We start from the raw sequence: 23,668 nt of genomic DNA, 5'->3' as shown, positions 1-23,668 counted from the left end.
GTGCACGTTACCATGGGCAAGGACCGGGGTTCAAGCCCTCTGTCCCTATCTGCACGGGGGAAGCTTCACAAGTGGTGAAGCAGGGCTGCAGGTGTCTCTGTCTTTTTCCATCTCCCCCGTTCTTCTCAACTTCTGGTTGTCTCTATCCAATAAACAAAGATAATTAAAAAAGAGAGATAAAGTGTTTTTTGAAATAATAAAATTTTACCATTTTAGAAATAAAAAATTATTTTAAATGGTAAATATACTAATTTAAAAGCACATACCATCCTTTAATTTGGCATGTTGTCTTCTCATTTCTAATTCTCAACTGAGACACAGTCAAAAACAATAATGTACCCAAGATGAAGATTCATGAACTTAACACAAATTTCTCTAGGTGTAATCATCCTACTAGTTTGTGACTTTTCTTAATAAGCCCATATTTGTGAATTTTTCACAATAACACACTTACAAATACAGTATCAAGTCAGAAAGCTAGTAGTTAGATACCGTATATTGGTTTACACATAGTAATAATTCTCAGTGACCCCAAGGGGGAAAAAAATCCAATCACCTGGGCTTTTCTGGTACATCAGAAGGATTACTGCAAAATGGTTCCTGGTAAACAGTTTCTGATAGATCATGATCTAACAAAGTTGCCATAATTTCTTCTCTACTTGGTGGGGACATAAGTGGCTTCAGAATATGAGCAGTTCGAGGGGTAAAACTGCCATTTTTAGACTGGGAGGGAGAACTGGTAGACCTCGGTGAACTGTCAGGAGTTGGTGTTAATGTATCATTGTTTCTTGAAACATATAGCTCTAAATCTTCAGAGGTTGCATCAATAAGTTCACCATCAGGGGAAGACAATATTGTAGTGAAAGAATTATTGACTGAGTCAAGATGTCCCATTTCTTTTCTAGTATGTCCTTGAATCCAGTCTGAATTACTTGGTTGTGAGAGGCTAAGAAGCACTTCTTTGTTCACTGAACTCCTATTCAGTCTAGACTTTTCATTTAGACAGCCCTCTGCCTGTTGGACACAGAAAGAATCCACAATTGAATTAGACCGAGTTGTTAGAGGATGAAAGTTGTTTTTCCACTGGCTGTGATGATGATTCTCATGGTTTTCTATGGATGATTTCTCAAATAGTTCAGGGCTGAGAGTACCAGATCTAATCCACGACGTTGAGTCTGGGGCATGGTGTTTATCTTCATCACACTTCTGGTTGTCATAACTTAGAAACTCGTTTTTGTCTATATTCTGTCCTGGGAAAAGATCCTGAACTGCGTCACTTAGGAATTTCTGAGGCAAATTCTGATCAGCTGGGACAAATTGACTTGCAGTGTAGAAACTACAAAATCCAGTCTGACCTATTGTATTAATATCAAAGTTATAATTATGTTCAGGAGACAAGCTATCTTCAAGCGAGTAACAACTTTCAAAACCTGGGTCTGAAAAAACGACAGGACTATCATCTGATAGGGAGTTATCCAACTGCCCAGAATTTTGTGAGTTTTGAGAGTCTACTTTAAGAAGTTTGGGAATTTTCTCTCTAGGTTTTGTACTTCTGGGAGTACGAGGTTTTCTTGGAGATGTTACTGACCGTGTTCGTTTAACTATTTTGCTTTGTTCAAGGGAATCAGAACTATTTTTGTTTGGTTGTTTACTAGATAGTGGGTCTTGTACACTATTAGAGTTTTGTGCTTTTTGTTGCCTTTTTTGTAACAATTCTTTCAGAACTGCCAGTCCAGACTGTCCTTCACCAAATGTTGAAGGTGCTGACACATTTTGATTTTTACATGGAGTAAGTGCTTTGGTTTGTGAAACTGCTTCTGACAGTGACCGCTGTTTTACCCTTTCAGGTTTAAAATTTGACATGTCTAAAATAAAGCCTCTTTGTTTTTGTTCCCATGCTATTTCTTTGACTGGACTTCCCAAGGAGGTCACAAAGCAGTTATTAGGCATTTGGCTTTCCTCTGAAGCTGTGTTTCCTTGAGAAGAAATTTCACTGTGCTTTGACGATTCCCCCGTGCACACAGTCTGCTGCTGACTATCTTTGCACTGCAAAAAACTGTGAGTGTATGTTTGGTCAGACTTTGATTCTTGGGAAGTGCAATATTCGTTTAACTTTCCAATTGACGACAGATAGTTTTTTTGTGCATTTGTATTTTCTTCTGTCTTTGGAGACACTAAATTGGACGCTACCTGTGTATTCTGTGCTACCTGAGACAAATGGTTGGAAAGATCAAATATATTCTTTTGAATCAATGTTGATTCTTTTAGAGTAAACATAGCACTTTGATTCTGAGATCTCTGAACATTAATTTTTGAGATTCCAGGCCCCAAAGAACTACAGACTGATGAATGCAAATCATCTCGTGAGCTGGGGATTGGCTGCAAATCTACAGGCTTCTTGTTTTCTAAGAAAGAGGAAAAGCAGCCAGAGAAAGTCTGTTGTGCATGAATTCCAGGGGGGAGGGGGGCGGGCAGGGGATGATCTATAGTAGAGTCTGATCGTGACACGTCGTTCGGCTTAAAAAGCAGCTGGGAGCCCCCAGAACTGTGCAACGACTCACACACATGCTGATGTTTCAGCACCAACTTTACTTCAGACCCTGACTGAGATTTAATTTTTTCATCTTTAAGTGCTATGCGCTTTCTTGATGGATCTTTCTCATTTGGTTTCTGTTTTGCTCTTGGCTTCTTTTTTCCATCATCTCCTAGTTTATTTGTCTGGTTTCGCTTATTCCTTCTCTTCGTAATTACAGAGGGGTTAACAAGCTTTGTTTTTGCTTTTTTAACCTGTGTTCTTGCTCGACTATTTCTCTCTATACGGGGATGAACAGTTCGGCTATTGTATACATTCAGGCCCTTCAAAAGCATTGCTTCTTTATCTGTAGCAGCTATAATTTCTTCAGCTCTTGGGTCAGTGGGGGACCAGCAGCGAGGTGGAGAAGAATTTATGGGACTTGTGCTTCTTTCAGAAAGAAAACCTAGTTTAGACATAACATCACTATAATTCAAGTCACAGTCTTCGGCTTCAGCATTATACGATGGTGAGGGAGGAGAAAGAATAGCATGCGACCGTCTTTTCCGAAAGGAGAAAGTTCTTTTAATATTTTCATTATTTGCCCTTTGTTGCTTACCAGTTTTTTTCTTAGCAGACTTATGCTTTGATTTTCTTCTGTGACTTTTCTTTGGTGTTAGTGGATAAATGGGATATTTGGTGGCAGGGGAGTCAGGAACTTTTGGCCAAAAATCTTTCAAAGGTGCAAGCTTTTTATAAAGTTCCATTTTTTCCTCTGTTAATATTACTTGTTTTTCTTTAGAGTCTATTTTTCCTAGTTTCACAAGCATATTTTTTCTTCCTCTAAATCTATTAATAATAATATACTTTATGATGACCGGGGGCAGTTTTTTAGCCATTTTCCTTCGTTTTCGAGATTTAAGAGTTCCATCTAAACTTTCGCCAATTTCCATAGGCTGAGGTAGGCTAATTTTTGAGTTGTGTGTTACAAAACCTGACTCGCTATCTTCAGTCTCGTAGTTTACTTTGCGTTTGGCTCTAAGTGTATATTTATTTCCATACAATCCAAAGGACTGCTCAGTTTCTAAGGTTCCATCTTCCAATTGGCAGTCTATAAGACTGTCTGTAGGTGTCTTATTTTCAAAATCTCCACGAGTGGCTTTAATCAAATCGCCAGCCAATGCATTATCCTTCTCAGGATTACTGTTACTAGGATTATTTTGGATACAATTATCTTTTGGGGATGCAGTCTCATTAGTCTTGGTACAAGTCTCCTGATGACCTACAAGTTTCTTTTTACTCAGTTTTAGCCGGGGCTGCTTATTGCCAGGCTGCAGCTTATATGTCACGGGAGAGAGTTTCTGTGGTCTGCTGAGACAATTAGAAAGAACAACACTAGGAAAAAACATATAATGTGCTGCTTGCTGGCTGAGGCTCGGCTTTTCTGTCTTATGCTCTTGAAATTCTTCATATCTAATTTTAAGTTTATTTAATCCACTTTCATCAGCAATGTTGTCAAGAGACTGCACCATAGTTCTATTCTCGCCTGAGCATGATATCAGTTCACAATTTTCAGTTAACGATGAAGGGAAAAGACTACTCAGAGCTGTACTATTTCCTTTTTCATTTATTTCAGGGGGCAATTTATTTCTTGAATGACTTAAGTCAGAAAAGTTGAAAGAATTTTTGCCCAATGTACTGTCGTTAGTGTGACGGTTCATATGTGTAAACGGGGAATCCTTGTTGATTTTTCTAATATTTGTATACTTTCTACTTGGTACTTGTCTTGTAACAGATGGAATATCTTCTTCATAATCAAAAATACTACTTTCACATGAAGATACCGGAAGAGTATCTTTCTTACTACTTTCCTTGTGAGCACTTTCTGAGTGGACAGTGCCGCTGAAAGACCCAGGGTATTTTACAGCGTAAGTGCTCTCATCTGTGTAAGTAGCAACTGAACGATCTAGACTTTTTTCTACATTGTTTGGCTGTGAAAGATCTTCAATTTTGTCTTCCTTGTTCAAAACATGGGAAGAAAGGGCACTTGTGTGTTTACACTGGAAGGTGATCTTAGCAGAAGATGGGGGTTCTAGCGTAGTAGCATCTCTGTGAAAGATGGAAGGTTTTACTGAGAGCTTGCTTGCTGCAATCACAGAGGAGTGGCTTCTAGAATTTTCGTTGCTTAGTGGATTTTCTGAAATGGAAGAAAAACAATTTAATCCATGTCAACATTTTTTAAAAATATATTTATTCCCTTTTGTTGCCCTTGTTGTTTATTGTTGTAGTTATTATTGTCGTTATTGATGTCGTCGTTGTTGATGTCATCGTTGTTGGATAGGACAGAAAGAAATGGAGAGAGGAGGGGAAGACAGAGTGGGGGAGAGAAAGACAGACATCTACAGACCTGCTTCACTGCTTGTGAAGTGACTCCCCTGCAGGTGGGGAGCCGGGGGCTTCAACCAGGATCCTTACGCCAGTCCTTGCACTTTGCGCCACCTGCACTTAACCCGCTGTGCTACCGCCCGACTCCCTCCATGTCAACTTTTAACCTTTAAAATATATTTTTTTCCACATCACGATGCTACCACCATGAAAAAGTTATATGAAATTAAGATTATAGGTTTAGGGGCTGGGTGCCCTAATTGGGCACACATATAACAAAGCACAAGATTATAGGTTTAGATGGTCATGTAAACAAAAGTCACCCCTTTCTATCATCAGAATAGTTTTTAAAAATTTTTTCCTTTTTAAATCCTTTATTATTATTTCAAATTATTTTGGATACAGACAGAGAGAAGTTGAGAGGGGAGAGGGAGACAGAGAGGGAGAGAGACAAAGATACATCTTCACCACTCGTGAAGCTTCTCCCTTGCAGGTGGGGACCAGGGGCTTCAATCTGGGTCCTTGTGCACTGTAATGTGTGTGCTTATCCAGGTGCACCACTGCCTGCCCCCTTCATTAGAATATTAACTCAATCTAAATAATTAAGATAGAAAAATAACATTTTGTTTCTTTACTGGAGGCTCGAACTGGGATCCTTACAAGCAGCCCTTGCACTTCTCACCATGTGTGCTTATTAACCTGCTGCACTACCACACAGCCCCAGTCTGTCTTTTTTTTTTTTTTTTTTACATTTTTTAGTTATTTATTATTTATTAGATAGAGACAGTAAATGAAGAGTAAAGAGGGAGACAGAGATAGATAGATAGACAGACAGACAGACAGCAGCAATGTCTTATTAATCATAAAGCTTTCCCCTGCAGGTGGGGACCAGGGACCTGAACCAGAGTCCTCATGCACTGGAACATGTGTGCTGACTGGGTGCACCAATGCCCAGCCTGTTAAGTCATTTTTAAACACATATCCCTCTAGTCAGAAAGCGAGTATACGGGCTGACAGGTAGCTCACCCAGCGATCTGCAAGTACCATCTTGTGCAAGACCCAGGTCTGATCCCCTGCACCACACGGGAGTGACTGCAGGGGCAAAGCTTCCAGAACGAAAGAGAGGTTACACAGTATTTCTCCTTCTCTCTCTTGCTATCTTTTTCTGTCTTTCATCCTCTAGAAGAAGAGAAAAGAAAGAAAGAAAGAAAGAAAGAAAGAAAGAAAGAAAGAAAGAAAGAAAGAAATTGGCCACCAGGATTGGTGGAGCCATGAAGACGCACGCTGTGCCCCAGTAATAACTCTGGTGACAAATACAGAAGGAAAAAATAATCGGGTTCTCAGAAAAGTCATGATTTTTTTTTCTATGCAAAAAATGCATCATGTCTTTTCCAACATCCCAGATTACATAAAAATTCAGGAGTCGGGCGGTAGCGCAACGGGTTAAACACACATGGCGCAAAGCGCAAGGACCAGCATAAGGATCCTGGTTCGAGCCCCAGGCTCCCCAGCTGCAGGGGAGTCACTTCACAGGCGGTGAAGCAGGTCTGCAGGTGTCTGTCTTTCTCTCCCCCTCTCTGTCTTCCCCTCCTCTTTCCATTTCTCTCTGTCCTATTCAACAACAACAACATCAAGAACTATAACAATAAAACAAGGGCAACAAAAAAGGAATAAATAAATAAAAAATAAATAAATATTTTTAAAAATTCAGTCTCGGTGCCTTGGGGGCTGTAAAAACTCAATGATGCCATCTGGAAAGTTTCAAATGGAAGAACACGCTTCTTTGTGTTACCAGTTCAAATAAGGTCAATGTATTTCTTGCACTTTATACCATCTAAATACTACCATGACAAATTAGTTAAGAGTTATGAGGCTTTGGATCAAATGTTATCCTTTTAGAAATGGGAAAAAAAAAAAAGCATTATCTATAATTTTCCTAAAGAAAAACTCCTGGAGGAAAAGAAAACCTGACAGTATTGTTATGGCTCAACTTAAACGACCAAGAGGAGAGTGACTGACTATAGCTCTAAAATTAAATTGTGCTTTAGTCTCCAAATAGTGAAATGGTCACAGGAAATTGTTTACTTACCACTATTCTCATCTGCTGTTCCATCTAACTGAGGTATGGAAAGATTGGCTAGCAGCAAACTGTTATTACTCCATTCCATTTCTTCTTCCGAAGACGAATCATCATCTTCAGTTGAGCTTCTATGGGCATTTTTGAACAGTGATCTAGAAAACAGTTATACTTATGAGTGACTATGCACATTAGGATAAAAGCACGTCAGAATCAAATACTTTGTCTAATTTGATTCTAGAGTAGAACTAAGTAATAAAAATTGGGACTTTGAAAATAAAAGCCTATTGACTTTTGGGTCACCACCAATCCTGAACTCACAGTTCCACAATATTCTTGATTACTACAACTAACCATGTCCTTCTCTATATCCTACTTTTTATATTATTCTTAGGGTCTATGCATATAATAGCTTGGATGAGAACCCGGTAATTTCTTTTAAAAAAAAAGTGGCGGGAGTCGGCGGTAGCGCACCGGGTTAAGCGCACGTGGCGCAAAGTGCAAGGACGCGCGAAAGGATCCCAGTTTGAGACCCCGGCTCCCCACATGCAGGGGAGTTGCTTCACGGGCGGTGAAGCACGTCTGCAGGTGTCTCTCTGTCTATTCTATCTCTTCCTTCTCTCTCAATTTCTTTGTCTCTATCCAATAACTAACAAACAAATAAGTATTTTTTTAAAAAGTGGCAATCTGGTATATTTTAAGAAATCCCCATAAAAAAACTTCATTGTGAATTGGAAACAAAAAAAAACCCCCCAAAAAACAAACAAACAAACAAAAAAACCCCAGCAAGCATTATATTCATTCAGGTCAAGGCTGAAACAGAAAACTATATGAACTAGAGAAGGCCTAGACTGTAGTAAAGGTATTGGGTTAACTGAGTAGTTATTCCTAAGAAAATCAGATGAATGTGGATTTTTTAAAGTTAGATTCTAGCTTGACACTTTGCTTTCAATCTAGATGAGCAAACTTACTTTCTAGTCATACCTATTTTTTCTTTTTTTGAAAATCTGATAATATTTATTGCACAAATCAACAGTTAGACATCCTGTTAACTTTTTCCCAAATCACAACGTGTCATGGAACTAATCTCCTCAGAGCTGAGTTATTAGAGGTTATCTGGTGAACTTTCTGCTTTCACATTCTCAGTGTAAGGGATCTGCTGTTTCACAGGGTAAACTCTTCCTTACAGCTCTAATCATTAGTAATTTTCCTATTTTCTTTCCAACTTCTACACATCATTCTTTCTTTTGTCTTTATAGCCATATGTAGCATGTTTTATGCCATTTCCCACACAATAACCTTTAAAATATATGAAGGTTATTTGTTGTTTTCGACAGGCTGGCTTCACAGGCGGGTAACAGACGACCCGGGACTCATGGCTGGGTTGTACGCAGTATCTCTTTATTCATGCAGGACGCAGCGCAATCTATACCAAGCTAAGCTAAACTAAACTAAAACAAACAATGTTGTCTTTATATATACTTCCCCAGTAGGGTGTGAACAGGATGTGACACAGAGAGGGTGGAGAGAAAAGTGACTGGTGAAAATCAGAGTGTGACAAGGAGAGGGGGCGGAGCAAAAACATACCATGAACCAGTGGGGATTGAACCAATGCCCTGCAGTGGTTATGTAAATAGAATACAGTAGTTATGTAAATAGAATACAGTGTTAAGCAGGGGGTATTAAACTAATGAAACAGAAGGGATTTTTAGAAGCATACCAACAGTTATTTATCATTTGCCCCATAATTCCTTTCTAATTTGAACAAACATTATTCATCCTCTCAACTGTGCATAAAATGGACAGTGCTCACAGATCCTTCTGTCTATCTCCCTGACATACACCCTTTCTACTTTCTCAGTATTCTTAAAACATGGAGCCTTGGGCAGAAAGTAATACTCACTATGTAAGAAGTAAGGTCTAGATGAGGATTTCTAGACTCTATATTTCTATTTTTCAGCCTCTATCATTCCTTAATGTAAAATGTAGGGATGCTTTCCTTTCATTCTTTTTTTTTTTCTTTCATAAAATGGAAGTATTGAAAAGACCATAGGATAAGAGGGGTACAGTTTCACACAGTTCCCACCCCCAGAACTCAGTATCCCACCCCCTCCCGATCGCTTCCCTATTCTTTATCCCTCTGGGAGCATGGACCCAGGGTCATTATGGGATGCAGAAAGTGGGAGGTCTGGCTTCTGTAATTGCTTCCCTGCTGAACATGGGCGTTGACAGAGGTCAATTCATATTTATAAGGGTAACCTGGGGATGGTTTTCATAGAATTGGCTCCATTAAGTCAGGCGGTAGTGCAGAAGGTTAAGTTCATGTTGCGCGAAGTGCAAGGACTGGAGTAACCATCGCGGTTCGAGCCCCCAGCTCCCCACCTGCAGGGGAGTCACTTCACAGGTGGTGAAGCAGGTCTGCAGGTGTCTATCTCTCCCTTCTCTGTTCCCTTCCTCTATCCATTTCTCTCTGTCCTACCTAACAATGACGACATTAATAACAACAACTACAACGACAACAAACAAGTGCAACAAAAAGGAAAATAAGTAATAATAAAAAGAACTGGCTCCATCCATGAACACATCAGCATTAGTAAGCCATGAGATAAAACTATGACCATTATTTTTTAACTTTATTTTTTATTTCTTTATTGGGGGATTAATATTTTATAGTTGACAGTGAATACAATAGTTTGTACATGCATATGCTATTATATTAAACAGGGTAGCACTACTGGTAACAAGTAGGTGGTGATTTAATAAAAATTTTATATATTTGAGTGTTTACTTCATACAGATATGAAAGTATAAGAAACTAAGGTAAAATCTGAAAAACTCTTGAGAAAAGTTAATGATATGTTAAAAGTAAAAATCAAAGGGATAGTACCAACATTAAAAAATGAAAATAAAAATTAAAACAAATGGAAATGATAAAAAAACGTAAGATCAAATGAAATTATTAGTCAACAAGCTTTGCACGGCATCACTGCTTCTGAAGCTTCGCCCCTGCGGGTGGGGACCATGGGGTTGAACTGGGAACCTTGCACATTGTAATGCGTGCACTCAAACAGGTACACCACTAGCCAGCCACAGTCTCTGTCTATTTTGGGTTTCCCAGGTGTTTGCTATTGATGCTGGGAGGTAGGAAACAGAGGCTCTCTCTATTTGGTCACTTTGGTTCCACCTATTCTATAATATCGAGAGTTAATTATTTCTACATACAATAGAATTTAATAAAGAGGAAGCTACCAACAAACCAAGCTCACAAAAGATTACCTACAATACTATATATATATATATATATATTTTAATATAAGTAGGACAGCTTGCAGGCTATCTTTATATATATGATTTTGTTTTTTTTTACCAGAGCACTGCTCAGCTCTGGCTTGTGGTGCAGGGAATTGAACCTGGGACTTTGGAGCCTAAGGCATGAGAGTCTATTTGCATAATTATTATGCACCCACTCCTGCTATCTTATTCATTTACCTTGAAATGGAAACTAGAATACTATTTCTGAGACTCACTCATACACATTTTTTTCTGAGAGTGTAAATAAAGTGTCCCAAGCACTTAATTCCACTCGGAGGCGGAGGCTGAGAGAGGAAGAGATAAGACAGCAGCAGAGCTTCCTGCCATCACAGCATCTCCCATGTGATGCCCAGGCTTGAAGCTGGGCTACAAGCTTGACAAGGTGCACACCCACCTAGTGAGCTATTTCCCCAACTCTTATTCATTTGTTTTTAATCCTTTACACCTGGAAGCCATTCTTTATCTTTAAGCTGACTGTAAAATCACTACTCTGACATAAAACTCTCAGAGTAGTTTTGCTTCTAAGTTCTACGATAAGGAAGTACTTCATTTCTGCCCCAATAATCACCCACACAGATTGACACTGCATATACAGACAGGTGGGTTTTTTTAAAAAAATAATTTTATTTTTATTATCTTCATTTACTTACTGAATAGACAGCCAGAAATTGAGAGGAAGGGGGAGATGGAGAGGAAAAGACAGAGACATATCTGCAGCCTTACTTCACCACTTGCAAAGCTTCCCAAAGGAGGTGGGGACAGGGGGTTTGAACCTGGGTCCTTGTACATTGTAACATGTGCACTCAATGCACTCAACCAGTTGTGCCATCACCTGGCCCCAGATCAGTGGTTTCTAAGAATCATATTTCTTCTATTTAAAAATTTGTTTTACTAGGCTGTGAAATTTATGCTATAAGAAAAACAACAAAAAAATTACTCAAAAGGGATTTAAAAGATGATTTGGTTTATCAGGTATTTTATATTAAGAATAGGGATTAAGAAGCTAGTGCCCTCATTAGTTCAATAGACTTTCAAGGCTGAGTTTCCTGGTTGAAAAAAAAAAAATCACTGGCACCACTATAACCCAAAGCTGAGCAGTGCTTTGGTTTAAAAATAAAACAAAATCATAAACAAATTCAACTGCTGATGCCCAGTAGCACATGCAATGTATGCAGCCCTGCATCTGACCACACGCAGCACTGGAAGGGAATTTCATGGGTGGAGGCAAAGTACGTTGGTTTCTACCCCTAATGCCGTTTTTTGCCGACTGGGGTTTTGTGCATGCTCGTTTTCCACTGATCCTGGCCAACTTTTCCACCATCTTTTAATTTCAGAAAGAGAAACAGAATGGATGGAGAAAGAGCGGCATCATAGCACTTATACGCCCAACATGGAGCTACGTCATCCTGTGGGTTGTACTATGCTCCCATGTGCTGTCAGGGACTTTTATTTGGAATCACGCTCCTTGTAAAGTGTGAGATCTGCTGGGAGAGCTATCTCCCATCCTCTCCCTTTCAAAATCTGTATTAATAAGTTGGGCTGGGAAGGCAGCCCCCTTAATGAAGAAAGACCTGTGTCTATTTTCCAGCAAAATACACACACACACACAGAGACAGAGTGCGAGAGCAAGAGAGAAATGTAAAATTAACAGCCAGAAGTAATTTTTGATTAAGAAAGAGGCTGAGGATGTGGCTCACTGGCAGAATGCATTAGGCCTGGGTTTGATACATGGCACTACATAAAATGATGGTGTGCTTTGGTTGTGTGCAGGAATAAGTGTGCAAACCAAAGTAAAAGACTCTGGGGTGGGGAGGGGGAGACTACAGGTCCAAAAGGGATGACAGAGGACCTAGTGGGTGCTGTAGAGTTACATGTAAAGATAGGAAATGTTATGCATGTACAAACTCTTGTATTTACTGACGAATATAAAACATTAATTCCCCAGTAAAGAAATTTTAAAAAAGAGTAAGTGTGCAAAGCTCTCTCACTATAAAAAGATAAACAGAGATAGCGACTAAAGAAAGTTGCTAAAGTAGCTTGAATAACTAAGAAGTTACCTCTTTCTGGCACAGTGTTCTTCAATATTGTTGTCCCATCTCTGAGACATCACCAAACTAAGTTCCATTTCTTCTTTTTCAATTTGTGGTTCATTTTCTTCATCATCACTATTTTGAAGATTTTTAGTATTTCCAAAAGCGTGACATGGTGATGGCATCCTATTTCTTTCTCCCTGATATCCATCATTTTCCAAACCGGCAAGAAGATGTACCAGAGCCTCGTCAGGACTACTGTCCACTATAAAACAAGTAAAACATTACCACCAACACCCTAGTGTCTAAATACTATGAGTATTCGCGTCAGTTATAAAATAACAAGGACATGCTAGAATCTGGAGCACGCTGAAAGGAAACAGCAGGTGCAGAGTTTTCAGGTTGTTACAGCTCTTCTATCAAATCACCATAGTTGCTTTATGGACATTGACATACTTTTGTGTTTTTTAGTATAGAAAAATCCTCAGACCCTACCCAAAATCTATAGAAACAAAATTCTTGGGATAAGGCTAAAGAATTTCCATGTTAACAAAATGTCTATGCTCTTAATTAAACTCCAGGGGTAATAAAGAAAATACAGTCACAAGTTTCAAAAAATATATATAGTATACAATATATGGATAAATGCAAAAGAAAAGTCTTAAGAACTATGCACAGAGACACCTCAATATTCACTTAAACTTTATTTAGCTCACAGGATTGCCAAATGGAGCCTATAGTTGAAAAACACACGATTTTTTAATATGGTTAATAATATTAGATTAAAAAAAAAACTTTAAGAATGAACCAGGAAGAGAGTGCACCAGACTTTCATGACTGAGTCTCAGAGGTCTCAGGTTTAATCTCTGGCATGACCACAGGCTAGAGTTCAGCAGTGTTCTGGACTCTCTCTTTAAGATAAGTAAGTAAATATATCTTTAAAGAAAACCTTTAAGACCACCATGACACGCCATTTCATATTCACTAGGACTGGCATAATCAAAGCAGGTAGTCACAAATACAATCAGCTGGAGCCCTCATACACTGCTGGGCACATTGTGAAAATGGCGCAGTGGCTTTGGAAAAGTCTGGCGGCAGTTCCTTGAAATGTGAAACTAAGAGTTAGACTATGACTTGACTAGTCTGCTATACGTGTATGCCCAAGAAAACTGAAAGTGTGTCCACACCAAAACCAATACATGAATAATTATAGTATCATTATTCAGAACAGAAATGTGGAAACAACTCAAATATTACCTAAAAAATTGATAAGTGAAGTCTAGTGAAATCGAATGAATATTACTCAACAGTAAAGAGCAAATCAAGTACTGAAACAAGCTATCACATATATGTAACTTGTAAACATCTAAGCAAAAGAAGGAAGGTATAAAAGTTCATATGAATCCATTTATATTACCCCCCCCCAAATAGGTAAATCCAGTAAAAAAGAAAATGGATCATGGTTGCCAGAGGCTGGGAGGGTAGCATGAAGAAAGAATGCTAATAAGTAGGAGACTGCTTTGTGGTGCAATGAAAGTGGCATAGAATCACTATAAATATTCTACAAATCCGTTCACTAGACACATTAGAAGGTAAATTTGATGACAAGTGAATTATAGCTCAAGCTACTATCTACAAGAAAAAAAAAACTCAGAAAGATAAAAGTCTGCTCTAATCTAGCCTCTTTCCTTTATGAGATAATATATTCTCCATTTACTAAAATATCAAGTTTCAGCTTTAGTCTGTAGACACTAAAGAAACTGATTAGCTAATACTACAAAAGGCAAAAAGGAAGATACTTCTAAGAGCTATTTTTGGGGAAAACCATTTCTTTTTATTATTTTTTTTTTTACTTAAGATTTTATTTATTAATGAGGAACACAGGGAGGGAGGGAGGGGAAGAGAGAGAGAGAAAGAGAGAGAGAGAGAGAGAACCAGAATCACTCTGGTACATAATGCAGCCAGGGATTGAACTCAGGACCTCATGCTTGAGAGTCCAGTGCTTTATCTACTGTACCTCCCAGACTACAGCAAAATCATTTCTTAAACCTAGATTTGTAATTTATTTTTTGCTTCTTGAAATTAAAAAGACATTATTAGCAAGTGAAATATAGAAAATTTGACCAACACCGTAATTGCAATTTTGCAACATTAGGCAAAGTAGGATGATATCTGCTGCTTACAAATTCTATTTGTCTAATGTAAAGAAATAAAGCTATGCGTATATTCCTCTCTTCTTGTTCAAGTCTTTTTCTCTACTTCTTTTAGCTGTTTATCTCTAATATCTAGGAAGTAAGATATATATATATATATATATATATATATATGCATATATACACACATGATTATCTATTCAGGTGGAGAAACAATATTTTAAATTACATACTTCAAATTAAATTTTTATATAGTTGTCCTCAGTGATTTATTTCACCATTCAAATGAAAAAAAAATTCCTACTTTTGTCTAAATATTTCTGAATTATGACTGTGTCCAATAATTTTGGCATTATACCTACTCAACCATTTCATACTCTGTTCAAATAAAAATGTAGATAAAACAGAAATAACATTGTAGGGAGGGAATCAGTACCACATTTCATACTATCTCACTTGACCCATTAGGAGTGAAACAACCAAAATTACTATACAAAGCCAATGGACATGAAGTTCACTTTATACAATGGCACTTTCGTTTTTTATCCTGCTAAAATTTCATAGCTGTAGCATCCCCCCTTTTTAAAAAAATATTTATTTATTTTTATTATTGGATAGAGACAGCAAAATTGAGAGGGAAGGGGAAATAGAGAGGGAGAGAGGCAGAGAGACACCCGCAGCCCTGATCTGCCACTCATGAAGCTTCCCCCTGCAGGTGAAGACCCGGGGCTTGAACCCGGGTCTTTCCGCACTGCAATGTGTGTGCTCAACCAGGTGTGCCACTGCCTGGCCCTGCAGTATTCCTTTTTCGATAGAACAAGAAGTAGAAAGGGGAGAGTTGGGAAACACTGCATCAGCAAAGTTCTCATCAGTGTAGTGGGGGAATGGACTTGAAAATGGATTGTGCACATAGCAAGCAGAGCAGGCACTCCGATCAGGTTCACTATCTTGTCAAGCTTTATACAATAACATCTAAAAATATACTTATTTATTTTTACTGGAGCACACTTCAGCTCTGGCTTTCAGTGGTGCTGGGGATTGAACCTGGGACTCTGGAGCCTCAGGCATGAGAATCTCTTTGCATAACCAACTTTCCCTGACTGAAAAAAAAAAATTAAAGCTTTTTAATTGTGACTTTTATTTATTTATTTTTTTAATAGAGTCAAAGAGAAATGGGGAAGGAAGGGTGACAGAGAGGGAAACAGACACCAGCAACACTGCTTCACTACTCCTAAAGCTTCCTCCCCTGCAGGTGGGGACTGGATGCTTGAACCAGGGTCCTTGCACATGGTAATGGATGCACTTCACCTGATATGTACCACTGCCCAGCCCCTACAATAAAATTTTTAATAAATTTCTGAAAAACAGGTGCTACCGACTTAAATTATGAAATCTTATGATACTAATGAGAATGCATTTAGGGAAATGCAAAGACACTAAGAAATAACTGTCCTGTCCAATGCTAGCCAAAAGTTAATGCTTGGGAAATAACTATTGAGGGACATCTCTGACACCAAGAAAGAATCAGTTATGGTATTTTACTAGTGTACCTAACCTTGGAGAATTTTAATTCAAACTAAGTGTACTTCCCCCTAAAGGAATATGAATTCCCTCCAAGTACAGTGAAGTAAAAGAGAAAACTATTCTTTCATGTTTTTTTTTTTAATTTAACTAAAAAAAGTTACTTCAGTTGATATAAAGTTTCATTTTTATATTCAGCAGAGTACTGGATTTATAACATTAAAATACTGAAAACAAAGAGCAAAGTATCTGTTATATATGCACTTATACTGAGTTTAAATATTGACTATTTATACTAGTAGTAGTTACTCACAGAAAGCTGGTGACTCACTCAGTCTTTGGGTCAAAGGCTGAAAAGTCTGACTATTTTCCATGAGGTTCAAAATTGCTTCTTCATTAATAAGAGCTTCTTCCACTTTGTGCCTGGTGTGTTCTAAATATGAAAAAGGATAAAAAAAATTAAAGCTATGGTCTAAATATAAATTCATGATTTAGAATTTGAGTAAATGAGGGGAGCATGACAATGTAAACCTACTTAAAATTTTGATTCTCAGTGACATGTTGAATGAATTTAATGAATCACAAGAATATAAAACCAGTCATAGGGAGTAACTAAAAAAAAAAAAAAAAAAAGCAACCCAGAATCTGGGAATCACCAAGTGTTTATTAGCTTCTTCTGTTCCTTCAATCACATCTAGGTTATAGACAGACACATTACTGACTAAAACCACCGTAATATATATACACACATATATATCTTAATGAGAGTAAAGAAATTATTTTGTTTGAATAAAAAGTTCCTATTTCCTATGTTTAAAATCACAAATGCAATCATTTGACAGTACTTCCCTATTTTCCAAAAACTCTAATTCATGATTTAAAATATTTTTCGGGAGCCATGTGATGGCGCACCTGGTTGAGTGCACATGCTACAGTGCACAAGGACCAAGGTTCACGCCATCAGTCTCCACCTACAGGGAAAGCTTCGTAAGAGGTAAAGCAATGATGCAGGTGTTTCTCTGTCTCTCTTCCTTGTTATCTACCCCATCCCTCTCGACTTCTCTGTTTCTATTCAATAAATATAAATAAAAGTTCTAATGTCTAAAGTAATTGAATTTTAGAACAAAAGAAATGTCACTGTATAATCTAATTAAAGGAAGAGTTAGAGAATAAAAGCACACACATAGTAGAAGGAAAGACCAGCAACCAAATGCGTAGCTAACAGGGGGAAAGGCAGCCGAGTGAAGGACTATAGCTGAATGCTTCTAATAGTTTTTAAGAAGTACTTTTCTCACTTCCTAGGACATAGTTGGATTCATAAAGAGTTTTATCAAAAGAAAAAGCTATTAAAAAGTTTATCACAAAACAAATTAAATTTATAGGACCAGTAAAAACAAAAGTCGGGTGCAAAATAGTTCACCTAGACAGTGTGCTTGCTTTATTAAGAGTGTAATGAATGATTGGTACCAAAACTGACAACTGAGCAGTTAGAAAGGCAGCTCAGGGGGCCTGGCTAGAGACTATCACAGTGGACAGTAAAAACGAGAACAAAATGACAGTTCAACAGTTTTTGATTAGGTTGGAATATGCTCAAAGCAAATCAAAGCATTAATAGAACTCTGAGGTGATTATGCTTCGCGAAATAAGCAAAGAGATGAAAGACAACTACCGAGTGATTTCACATGTATGTGGAGTCTAGAGACTGAAGAAGCAAGCAATCTCTTTCTGAGACTTGTGAAAATTAAGGTGATTATTTTGGGGAGGTGGGAGAGTGGGAACACAGAACTTTGGTGGTGGGTGTGATGTGGAACCATACCCTGTAATCATACAATCTAGTAACCTAATTAAAAATAAACAAAAAGAAACCTGAATGGGCTGCAAATTAAGGATAGTGCAAAGGCTGCACAATGCTAGGGCACTCTTCAGGAGAGGTGAAATCCTGGGTTTAAAATGTACATAGATTTTCCTCTCCCTTTTCCCCTACCCCTCCCTCTCCCTTCCTCTCCCCTCCCCTCTCCCTCTCCTCCCCTCTCCTCTTCTCCCTTTCCCTTTCCCTTTCCCTCTCCCTCTCCTCCCCTCTTCCCTCTTCCTCCTCCCCCTCCTCTCCTCTCCTGGTCAACTAGGAATATCAAAGAAGATCACCTGAGACCACAACAAGACAAGACTAGGACTGCTTTGGGAACCCACCAAGTCACTGTTGAGTGAAAACAGAGAGGGGCCTAAGGAGAGATTCCTGAGGCTAAAGCCCATATCTACTCCTGAGTAACAGTCTGGCAGTTTGCCAGTTGAGGAGTCAGCCACCTCCAGTCTGTTTTACCAACAAAAAAACTGCTGAAGGGAGGAGAGGACTCCCCTAAGGCTCACCAAATGTATCTGTGAGTCTCCACTGCTACTGCCTGTAAGAGGCTGGAGCAGCAGTGGGGAGGCCTGTGCTGACATCTGGGGCAGAGAACTGACCAGGAAACTCAGATCTATACTCCGGTGGTCTAGAGGTGGGACTGTATAGTAGGAACCTTTCTCTACTGTTCCCCTGATAAATTGGGGAGACACAGTGAATAATTGCCTCAGAACTCACAGACTATAAACAGGACTTGTTTAGAAACTCACAGGGCCAAGTAGTGCTGCCCAGCTTGGTTCTTGCTGCCAGCAGAGAAACTGAATTGAGCCTGGGGCTTTGGATCCTTGGGAGTCTCTTTGCAGAACCACTGTGATATTTCTCCCCCACTCTGCTTTATCTCTTGGTCAGGAATGAATGATTAAGCTAATAAACCTACTTATAGGTAAAAAAACAAACAACAAAACAACCTCAGGCTACCATAGCCTACAGGAAAGAAAAAGAACAAAAGATGCTTTAACAGCCACTGTGCTTCAACTCAGGGACTGAGATAACACTGAAACTACTGTGAACTCTTTAAGTACCTTACTTAGACACAAGCCAATCCAGGCAAGAGTGACCAGTAGATTGAAAAGTACACAGAGAGAGGGACCTCAGGACTCACTATAATACAAAGGTTAAACCAAGAAGAAACATTGGAGAAATGAACCAGGACAAAGCCCAGCTAAAACCCCCTCAAAGGTAGAAGCACATAAGAATGAGGCCAACATTCAAACACTAACTGAGACATTAGTCACAGGAGTGAGGAAAGAGTTTGAAAGAAATGTCACCAGAAATGCTGAAACAACTAATGAGACTCTGAAAGAAGACACTGTCTCCAGGTAATTTGAAAGCTGAAAGCTCAAATAGTATAACTAGCTGAACAAGATACAACTGTATCAGAAGATACAGTTGTAACAAAACAGCTGAGCTACAGAAAACAGAGGGGAGAGAGAAAACAGAATCAGTGAGGCAGAAAACAGAATTAGCAAGAATGAGGATGAAATTAGAGAAAACTAAGAAAGAAGTAAGAGACCTCAGAGAGATTAAGAGATACTGAAAACAACAACAGAGACCTATGGGATGACTTCAAAAGAAATAATATACGCATTATTGGCTTACCAGAGGAAGAAAGCGAGGGAGGGGAAGAAAGCATTCTACAGGACATAATAGATGAGAACTTCTCTAGTTTAGACAACATAAAAAACATAAAGGTTCAAGAAGCTCAGAGGATTCCAAACAGAATTAACCCAGACTTAAAGACATACCATATTTAGAATGAAAAGGAATAAAGATAAAGAAAGGATTCCAAACGCTGCAAGAGAAAAAACAAAGAGTCACTTATAGAGGAAAACCCCTAAGATTAACAGCAGATTTCTCCACACAAACATTACAGAAGAGAATGGCAAGCTATATATCGAGCTCTCAATGAGGAAGGCTTTCAACCAAGACTACTGTATACTGCTAGCCTGTCATTCAGACTAGATGGAGGCATAAATAACTTCTCAGACAAGCAACAGCTGGAAGAGTCAACTATCACCAAGCCTTCCCTGAAAGAAGCTCTGAAAGGTCTTCTATAAACAATCAGATCACCATAAATATGCCATATATCAGAACACCCTAAAGATCTACAATGATGGCAGTAAAATGTCTTCATTCTATAATATCAATAAATGCCAATGGACTGAATTTACCTATTAAAGGGCACAGAGCAGAAAGATGGATCAGAAAACACAATCCAACCATGTTGTCTACAGGAAACCCACCTAACTCAATAAGATAAACACAGAATCAAAGTGAAAGGATGAAAAACTATCATACGTGCCAAAGGACCACATGTGAAACAATTTGATTTCTGAGTAAAACTTTCATTGTCCTTTTTATTTACTAATGGTGTAAAAACTAACAGCATTGCAATTTTGATACTTTCTAGGTAGAATTTAATAATCCTACCTTAAAACCTGTCTTCTTAAGAGAAACTTTAATATAATCATAAGGAGACAGATAGTGAAGGAAATGTCAATTAAAACCATAATGTGATGTTATTTCTCACACACTAGGACGCTTATACTAAAAAAGACAGATAATTAGAAGATAATATCTGTAGTGACTGCAATCCTAACATATCGCTGATAGGAATGTAAAACAGAAATGACTTTAGAATAGTTTGTTGTACATTAAAAAATAGATATAAATTTACAAATGACCCAGCAACCCCACTCCTTGGTTTCTGCTCAAGAAAAGTAAAAATGTTCATCCACACAAAGATCTGTAAACAAATGTTTACAACAACACTGCTTTTAAGAGTCAAAAAGGGAAAATATGGTCTCTGGGAGGTAGCATAGTGGGTTAAGTGTTGGACATCTGCCAAAATGATGCTCTAAGGGGCTGGGTGGTGGCACACTTGGCTGAGCATGTTACAGGTTCATGTCCCCAGTCCCCACCTGCAGGGGGGAAGCTTCACGAGTGGCGAAGCAATGCTGCAGGTGTCTCTGTCTCTCTCCCTATCATCCCCTTCCCTCTCTATTTCTGGCTGTCTTTATCCAATAAATAAAATAACAAAAAAAAAAAAAAGCTCTGATTCTCCCCACCCCATTAATAGATATTTAAAGAAAGTGAAAACGTCAAACATCCATCATGATATTTTATCTGTACAAAGTATTACTGTTTAGAAATTTTTAAAAAGTAAGAAAATACTGGTAGATAAGAGTGTGCTTTGAACAACTATGCTAACTCCAAGAAGTCAGATACAAAAGATCACATATTGCATGACTTTATATAACATATTTAGGAAGAACAAATATTGGGAGACAAGAGAGTAGATTAATGATCATTAGAGTGGCAGAGGGGGGTGGGAGTGTCTAAAAGTGGGCATGGGGAATCAATCTTTTTGGATTGAGAAAATGTTCTAAAATTGATTTTTGCTGTTTTTTGCAATTTTATAAATCACTTAATTACACACTTGAAATGAATGCTTTTTTTTTTTTTTTGACAGATACAGAGAAACATTGAGAGGGAAGGGGAGAGAGTGACAACAGCAGCACTGCTTTTTCACTCATAAAAAGCTATTTCCCCACCCCTGTTGATGGGGACTGGGGGGCTAAACCAGCATGGCAGTATGCATCCTCTACAGGTGTACTACTGCCCAAACCCAGTGAATGCATTTTATATAAGCATACTTCAGTCCACAACAACTTCAGAATAGTGTTAAACTCTAGAGATGAAGAAAAGGCAATGATACAGGAGAGAACATTTTGCTATACCGATGCTTGCTCCCTTGGAAAAAAGTAAGCCAACTCAACCAAATAAATCTCAGTGGCAGATACATATATGTCTGTTATGATATTTTTTGAATATTTGGAAAGAAAACCTCACCTTTGCTCAACTCTGTGTCTTTGTGAACTTCGATCGTATTAGCTGGTGTACACTGAAGAATTTCAGGAGACAGAACTTCAGAATGTAATGTTAACTCAGCAGAGAACTCTTGGGATCCGTCACTGTAGTCCACAGATCCTGATAATGTTCTGCTTAATTAAAACATACCCTTTATAACAAACTAGATAACAATGCAATAAAATTAGTTCTGAGATTATAGTAAACGGCCACTTACACGGAGAAATCATTCTGTTTGAGAATTTCCTGAAGTCTCTTCTGAAATTTTTTTTCACTCTCTGTTGGTGGCGCAAGCCTGCAATCTTTGAATCGTAAAAGTGCATTAAAAAATGTAGACAATATGGGAAACTCTTTCCTTCTAAAGTAGCTTTTAAATCAACTGGTAACAATTTCCTATGCTTTTCATGACACACAAAACCACCTGCCAGTAGCTCTATTATGACATCAAAGAAAACAAGAATCACTGCTTACTGAAGTTACCAAATTAAATGCTTCACTCAAGATTGAGTTGTTAATTATAACAATATTACTTTAATTTATGAAAACAGTTTTAATGTCCAATATACCATTTAAAAGCTTTAACTGGACTTTGGACTTCAATACAGACTTACTACTATACTTTCAAATACTTTAGCCTTTTTAATTAGTCCTTTTGCTTACATTTAAAAATTTTTTTGTTGTTGTTGTATAAAAGATATGTATTTACACCCCCTAACATTATTTCTGAATGCAGTAGCGTTTGATAGTAAATAAACTGAATGTGAGTCGGGTGGTAGCGCAGTGGGTTAAGCACATGTGGTATAAAGTGCAAGGACCAGCATAAGGATCCTGGTTTGAGTCCCTGGCTCCCGACCGGTAGGGAGGGGTCACTTCACAAGCAGTGAAGCAGGTCTGCAGGTGTCTCTTTCTCTCCCCCTCTCTGTCTTCCGTTCCTCTCTCCACTTCTCTGTCCTAACAACAATGACATCAATAACAACAACAATAATAACTACAACAACAATAAAAAAGGGCAACAAAAGGGAAAATAAATAAATATTAAAATAAATAAATGAACTGAATGTTGACTTTCAGAGCTGTACAAGAAGATCAGTGTGAGAGTTTATACAGCATACCCAGAAAATCATCCCGGGACAGTATTAGTAAGTTACATTTCCTGAAATTTAATGAATAAAACATAATGTCTCCAAGTTGACATACATGATCTATGCTTTTTCTATAACCAACTTTGGAAATACAAAACACTGAATTGTACTAAAAAATGAAAAAGGAGGGGTAAGAAGTCAAGGCATGGAGAAAATCAAGGACAAAGAGGATGCCAATTTCTTGTGGGTAGAGACAAGTGACTAAAATAATACTAAAAAATTACAAATTCAGACCAATGATATACATAGAAAAAAATCACTTAGAAAATGTAAAAGGAATTTGAAAAGTAAAATCTAATACCCAGACACAAACTCTATGGCTTAGATATTTCTATTAAAACGCCTAGTTTGAAAAATCAGTAGAGTATTATTAAAATATCTAATTTTAAGAAATTGTTACTGTTAAGTATATACCTTGTGATTCAGGTTGGCTAATTTGAGAAGTTTCATTCCTGTCTCTTCGCCGTTGCTTTTCATCTTCCCATATGGCCTGTAGACCAGGGTTTCCCCCAATTTGAGCTGTAATCAGAATGACACTTCAGTACTACAAGGACTAAAGTAAAAAGTACTTAAAGGAAATCTGAACTTAAATAATGTTACTTTTAAGAAAACCGATGACCTACTTTGGAAAATACTATGGAAAACTAATATTTGGGGGTCGGGTGGTGGCGCACCTGGCTGAGCACACACATTATAGCGCGCAAGGACCCCTGGTCCTCACCTGCAGGGGGGAAGCTTCACGAGTGGTGAAGCAGGGCTGCAGTGTCTC

At 38.2% G+C, this 23,668-nt stretch overlaps 1 protein-coding gene across 2 annotated transcripts in view; it reads right to left on the bottom strand.

Moving 5' to 3' along the window:
* Positions 1-23,668, bottom strand: part of REV3L (REV3 like, DNA directed polymerase zeta catalytic subunit) — a 154,230-nt gene that overhangs the window by 57,154 nt on the left and 73,408 nt on the right. For both annotated transcript variants that reach the window (XM_007528140.3, XM_060190601.1), the window contains exons 7-13: positions 23,314-23,418; positions 21,975-22,059; positions 21,740-21,888; positions 16,304-16,423; positions 12,344-12,581; positions 6,987-7,129; positions 557-4,709 (exon numbers count right to left, since the gene is read on the bottom strand). In XM_007528140.3, coding sequence (XP_007528202.2) covers positions 557-4,709; positions 6,987-7,129; positions 12,344-12,581; positions 16,304-16,423; positions 21,740-21,888; positions 21,975-22,059; positions 23,314-23,418 — 4,993 coding nt within the window. The remainder of the gene's footprint in view (positions 1-556; positions 4,710-6,986; positions 7,130-12,343; positions 12,582-16,303; positions 16,424-21,739; positions 21,889-21,974; positions 22,060-23,313; positions 23,419-23,668) is intronic.

Source organism: Erinaceus europaeus, chromosome 4 (genome assembly GCF_950295315.1).
Source record: "Erinaceus europaeus chromosome 4, mEriEur2.1, whole genome shotgun sequence".
NCBI classification, from domain to species: Eukaryota; Metazoa; Chordata; class Mammalia; order Eulipotyphla; family Erinaceidae; genus Erinaceus; species Erinaceus europaeus.
The sequence above is the reverse complement of the archived record's forward strand: the minus strand, read 5'-3'. Positions and strand labels throughout refer to the sequence as shown.